The sequence below is a fragment of the Sinocyclocheilus anshuiensis genome, unplaced genomic scaffold (genome assembly GCF_001515605.1).
Source record: "Sinocyclocheilus anshuiensis isolate Anshui unplaced genomic scaffold, SAMN03320099.WGS_v1.1 scaffold1524, whole genome shotgun sequence".
Classification (NCBI taxonomy): Eukaryota; Metazoa; Chordata; class Actinopteri; order Cypriniformes; family Cyprinidae; genus Sinocyclocheilus; species Sinocyclocheilus anshuiensis.
In genome coordinates, this window is record NW_015559670.1 from 546,526 (window position 1) to 553,521 (window position 6,996).

General features: G+C 32.3%; 1 protein-coding gene across 4 annotated transcripts in view; it reads left to right on the forward strand.

The window, feature by feature from the left end:
• Positions 1–1,830, forward strand: part of map7d1b (MAP7 domain containing 1b) — a 53,109-nt gene extending 51,279 nt beyond the window's left edge. For all 4 annotated transcript variants that reach the window (XM_016477934.1, XM_016477935.1, XM_016477936.1 and 1 more), the window contains one exon: positions 1,265–1,830. In XM_016477934.1, the coding sequence (XP_016333420.1) occupies positions 1,265–1,275 (11 nt within the window). In that variant the 3' untranslated portion in view covers positions 1,276–1,830. The remainder of the gene's footprint in view (positions 1–1,264) is intronic.
• Positions 1,831–6,996: the final 5,166 nt, after the last annotated feature.

The following is a 6,996-nucleotide window of genomic DNA, read 5'->3' on the forward strand; positions in this document are numbered from 1 at the left end:
GTATTTGAAAAATAATGTGTTTTTTGAACATTAAAGCATGTCAACATATTCTGTTACACCAAATACACAAAATAATGATCTTTAAAAAAGCATCATATGACCCCTTTAATATCAAGACTAATGACCATATTACTGTAAAAAAACAATCTGTCATATTCTTGAAATGGAAATTTGCACAAAATACTCTGGATGTTCCGTGATGTAATTTTTCAAAATGTAAGGTCATAAAAAAAGTACAGCTGTATATAAATGTATGGATTTTATTTCTAATATATATATTTATTTTACAATATTAGACTATTTATTTGACTAATTATTCCGTTAGATTATTATTCATTAGATTTTATTCAAATGTGCATTAAAAGGTCTTACATTTAATGTAAGTCATACTAAGGTCATCAAAATATAAGGTCATACTAAGTATCTGTATATAAATGAATGGATTTTTGTACCTTTATGTAATTTTTCTATGATTATATTTTAGTAAGTAATGTATAGTGAATAAATATATAAAAATATAAGGTCATAGCAAGTGTCTGTATATAAATGTATGGTTTTTTTTTACCTTTGTATATATATATATATATATATATATATATATATACATACTGTATGTATGTTTTTATATGATTATATTTTAGTAAATGAAATATAGTGAATAGATATATAACAAATATAAGGTCAAAAAAGTGTCTGTATTTAAATGTATGGATTTTTTTTACCGTTATAACACTTTATTTTATATGATTATATTTTAGTAAATATTATATAGTGAATAACTACATAAAATATAGTGAATAAATAGCATATATTTTATGAATTGCTTTACTTTTTTTGCTTTACTGTTTTTTAAATAATAATACAAATCTTTTCAAATGTCTTACATTTTATTCCCTTAAGCATGCAGATATCTTGGTACTGGTATTATGAAAAATATAGCATTTTTATGAAAGCATTATCCATATAAAATTGAAATTTACTGCTATTGCAGTTTTATCAGTAATGTACTGATGAGCAATCATAAGGATTAGTTCACCTAAAAATGACAATTGTCATCATTCTCAGTTGATCCAAAGCTACCTGGCTTTCTTCAGCTGAACATAAAAATGCATTTCTTTATCTTTGAAGCCATATGCTAGTTTTTTGCAGTAACATTTTGTTATTTTGTCATTTCTGGGAGCTTGACAGTGTCAGTTACTTCTATTTCAGTAACTGACTTTAAAGGCTGAATCAATCATTTCTTTCGGTCTTGTTCTCCCTGCAGAGGTCCTGTGAGAGAGCAGAGCCTTCTGTCAGAGAAGAGAAGAGAAGCCTTACGCTACCACTGCTTCCACCTCGACGTGTGCCAAACCGACAAACAGACTGCTTTAACTATAGAAACACAGCAAGACAGAAACTGCCGATTTCTGTGGAAGCACTTTGAGGAAGCGAAAGAAGTGGAGGAGAACCTTAAAAAGACATTTATATACCAATAAGACGTTTGCAAAAAGTCTCTGTCTATTTCACTGTGTGTCATGGCGCAAAATTGTTGAATTTCTTTAAAAAGTCACCTGCCGATTATGTGGTGCACCTTAAAAGAGTCACTATATGATGAATTTTAGAAAAATACAACTTGGAAATACACAATGTTTGGCTATCATTAGGATATTAATTATTGTTGTTATTGTTGTTGTTATGATGTATTGTTACTGTTCTTTTAAGTAGAAAAACGTGTGTCTTGAATTATTGCGTTATTTAACATGTGGAGCATCAGAAGGGGGTGATATTCTGTATGTTAATGTATATTTGCCTGATTATGACAGACCTGTGGAATAAATCTTTATGAAAGGGGCTGTGTGTCAGTTCACATTTTGTCCGTTTCTGAGAACCCCAGAAATGTGGAAAGGGCTTGACACACCAACTTTTAAGTGAAAAACATCGTTACACAGACAGTAGCCATACTTACAGTGTATCATCTCTGTGCAGTGAATAATTTCAGCCAGCAGACAGCATCGCTGAATCTAAACTCAGCCTTCCAGCCATGTTTGCTGAACAATATCTTATCTCCTGTGCAATAACTAGTGTACGTTTGCATTCATCTCGTCCTTTTCCTATGCATATTGTATTTATGAAGTTCACAAACTAGTTCCATATCCTCTCGTTCTCTTTGAAAGTCTGTGCATGCATGGACACCCAGTTCTAGTCATTCAAAGAGATGTTAAAGGAATAGTTAACCGAAAACGCAAAAAGCTGTGTTTTAGTAAGAAACAAATCCATCATTAAGACGCTTTGCAGCTTTCAACCGTTACTTCCGGCTAAAATATGAGTCCTCGATCCATAATATTGCTTTCTTTAGTGAAAAAGCCATCTCGTCTGAATCAGGAGAGAAATATGCACAGATCAAATTTATAAGTGAATAGTCCAAAACAGTTCTAAACAAATATGTTGATGGATTTTGATGTGAGAGGAAAAACCTGGAATGGACCTTTTGTTCTGGACTAAGCATTGTTATGGATTATGGACTCATATTTTTGAAGTTAAAATGCCTTATTGATAGATTTGTTTATTACAAACATGCAGCTTTTTTGCTTCCCAACATGTTATTTGATGGACTGGAGTCTTGTGGATTATTGTGATGTTTTTATTAGCTGTTTGGACTCCCATTCTGACGGCACCCATTCACTACACACACAGGATCCATTGGTGAGCAAGTGATATAATGCTACATTTCTCCAAATCTGTTCTGATGAAGAATTCATCCAGGATGACACGAGGTGTGTAACTTTTCTGCAAGTTTTGTATATATGTAAATATAAAGAAACTGCTCCAGTTGTTTTAACTCTGGCGGCGTCCACCTGAAGTTTCACCATCACAACACCCACTGACGTGTTCTTGGACCTGATAGTCTGAGGCTCATCTCAGGCACTGTATTTTTAGATGGATGATAACAGATACAAAGTGAGTTATGAGTAAGTTAGACGCTGCCAGCTGGGTTTTAATTCATTTGGCATGACAGGAACGAATAGGATATTAATGAGTGACAGAGCATGCCGCCTGTGTCTACAAAAACTGGTTTCAGGTTTGCATTTGATTTGAATAACTCCAAGGAAATAAAATGCATTGCTCCAAGGTTGCTCAGGAGAGATCAGGAGACTTTAGAAGTCATGCTTCAACTTTGTTGTTGTAGATGTTTCTCCTGAAATTATTAGGGAAATAAAAACTTACACAAATAGTGCTTTGCTCTTGAATTTTTGAGTTCATACTGAAATCTCAGATTTTTGATAGAAGACTTTGGTATCTTGTCAAATTTGAGCATAGTGAAAAAATCTAATTTATGACACCTGAAATCAAATAAGTTTAAGGTGAAGTACCAAAATGACTCAAACTAAAGTTGAAATAAACTAAAATTAAAGTTAAATAAAAAAGAAACTAATGAAAACTATAATAAGAACAACAAAATAAACTAAAATTAAAATGAAAACTGAAAACTTAATATGCTAAATATATAAATGGTACTAAAATAACACTGGTTTTAATATAATCTCACAACACAATTTTGCATTGCAAAGTCTGAATTGGCCAAGATGGCTGACAGAGCTCTGGATCCAAAGTGCGTATTTGTCTCTAGCCTTTGACCTTTAAAGGCCTGTTCAATAGTATACTGTGTCATGAACCCTTGGTGCACAGGACGGACAACATAAAGCCTCACTGGACAGTCTCTCATGAGTCATTGCAAGGTGTGAAGACAACTGAGAATGTACTGGTTGTTTGTTGTGGGGCTGTTTTGGTAGCTGTAGATAAGTGAGTATGTGTGGATAAATGTGTGTGTGCTGCATTTATTTGCAACCTCTCTATTTAAATGTGGTCTTGCAGCATGTTTCCATCAGCCACATATTTGCTTCACACTGTGTTGCTTTGTTTAATGGCTTTATATACCCGCTTGCAGCTGCACCGTAAAATATTATTTCCAGAAACGAGCGATACAGTATATATAAAGTTTCCAAAGCAGCTCTTTCTTTGGGTTTTAGGATGTTTAGAGCTTCTAGAATACACAGAGACTCTGTCTGCATTCTTTAGGCTGGTTACTATTGTGGATTGTATTTTTATGACGTCATAGATAGTAATAATGTTATCCAAGCATGAGAGAACTTACTGGACAAAACTTTGGAGTATAGAACAATGAAACATTATTGAAAACTTAACTAAAAAAATCAGCAAATTCTTTCATTTTTTATTCATAAGAAAAAAGATTGTACATATTTTATATATGTAATACATATAGACTATATTTTATATAATTTAATTTAATTTAAGGATCTTTACAACTTTATGAAAGAATTCACAGACCTTTTTCACATTTGCACTTAAATGTTTACACAGTGTGTTCATTAAAGAAGACATTTATTTTGTTGAATGTTTGACGTAGATGAAGGTCGATCAGATTTAATGACCAAATTTGTTCCCTGCAACTGTATGCAGTTTTTCCATCAGTATAAGTGTTATTTTAATATTTAGTTTTCATTTTAACTTTAGTTTAAGTTTTAGAAATGCTGTTACATGTTTTTGTGATTTTTTTACTATTTTTAATATTTTGGTTTAGCAATAATTTGCTTTTATTTCAGTCTTTAGCACATTTAGTACTTAAACTTATTTTATTTCATTTCATTTCATCTTTTTTCAATTACTGGGTACATTTTAGTAGTTTATTTAACAATACTGTTCTACATAGATAATATATTCATGCTAATTCCTCCGATTGTGAGGTACATGGTTGAATAAGAGCATGGTGACAGCGATAAGTTTTAGTAATATTGTTATGGACAAACCAATTATAAACACTTTACATGGTTGCTGTATTAGGATTATGTCAAAGTCAATGTCAAAGCTTATTTATATAGCACCATTTATACAGCAACAGCTGACAAATGTGCTTTACAATGCATTGTAACTGAAAAACAGACAGAAGACATACATAAAATGTTAGCAATATTTTACAACATGTAGTGAACATTAAAAGCCAGTAAAAAGAAATGAGTTTTCAGTAATGACTGGTAGGGATAGAGCAGATCTAATCTGAAGTGGCAGAAGTTGTCTGAAGTTGTCTTCATACAGCCAGCTAAATGCATCTGCACATAAGCTGAAAGCATCATTCATTTAGCCAAGACATGACTTAGCATGTAGCTCTATCACTCAAATACAGGAAGTTCTTTGTTCATTGCTGATAGGCTGAATTTACTTTTGCTTTCTCTTGTATTCTCTCTACTGCTGAACGCCAGAGGTAAGGCTTCCCTCTTTTTTCTGTATTTATCATATTACGCCTGTGAAAGTTTCAGAATTGGTTTGAGAGTAATTTAATGTGATCAGTTTTGAGGTGAAACTACTTTTGCAGACTTGTGGCATCACTATCGCTGTAAAGGCCTAGAAATGGACAAAGTTAACACCCTGCTGTACTCAAACCTTCAGTGTCAAACATGCCACTTTCATCGGTATCGAGAAATGCATGCAAAACAAAAACCAGAAAAGAGAATATGGCTTTAAGATATGTACAGCTACTGAGCAAAGCGTGGGGGGAAGAAACAGCACACACACCCTTGATTTTAGGATAGAAAAATAGTTCTTAACAGAAAACCACAAGACGTAGAAAGCAGAACATTGTTATTCTATTGAAATTAACCCATGGATTTGGTTGTGGTGCACATATAGATATTTACTTGTGGTTTTCAAATGGAAAAGCTACTTTTCTTTCGTTCTTTCGTTCTTTCGTTCATTGTTTTGCATGTGTTCATGTATGAGCATCCAGGCAGATGAGATGCAAAATAGGTTTTCATCTGTTTTAATCTACACCAAAAATAAAGACTTTATTGGACATGAATTAAGCTAACATTAAACTGTCTCAGTGTAGTTACCCCCTAGATCAGTTTGGGAATGTAAACCGTTTGCTAATGTGACAGACAGGATTGCAAGAGCTGTGCTGTGCAGCGATCTTTCATTCCGCTTGATGTGTGCAATTTTGAATATGATACATGCTGATAATATTACGGAACTTTTAAATATTTGTATGATTTAGTTAGTTTTGATGTGTTTGCAATATATGGGTGATTCTATAATTGGAGATACATTTGGCATTTCATAAAGTTAAGAAAAAAAAACTGGTCACTAACAGAAATTCTTTCCAGTATCTTATTGAAAACATATTCAATTTTAATAATTCAGTGCTTGCCAAACACAAGTTACTTCCTTTTTGTACTTTTGATAAAAAAACAGATGTCTTTATGGTATTGTTTGTCAACTCTGTTACGGACAAATTAGGCAATGTGTAGAAATAACAATAAATCATAAAAGGAAAAATCCTTCTTGTATCAGTAGAAAAACAGTCCAACAGATAATATTTCACCTATGCATACCTTAAAAATAAAAATAAATGCCTATGTCTTCACAGAATTGTCCACTTGGAGCAAATATTTTTCATATGAAAATGTATTGTATACAATATCCAGTACAAAAAAGAGAAATGTTGTTAAAATATAATAAGGGTGCATCATATCTCAATAATGTTTATGATATTTTAAACAACAATTGTATAGTTTTTGTTTTTTTTTGTGAAAATAGTTCATAAACAGAGCTGACCCTTTAAGTAACAGAATTGTAAAGTAACAGAATTGACAGAATTATCCGGTAGACTGTCAATTCTGTTACACTATTGTCAGCATTGTTACGCTACCTTGGTAACAGAGTTTGACGGTAACAGAATTGACTATTTTCTTTTATTTTTGCCAAAAACTCCACTTGCTAGCATAAATGCTAAGAGCACATGGCATTAATGAAATCATGATTAAAATACATTTAAATAACCCAATTTGTGATCAGTAATACATTTTGTTTTCCTTTTGATATTGTGGTAACAGTGTTGAAATTATTCAAAATAACTCTTGGTATAAGACATTTTTAGATTAAAATATTTTCTCAGAGAGAGCACAGACGTTTCAGTGCTTCAGATCTTATCAGTGAGGGAAAGTG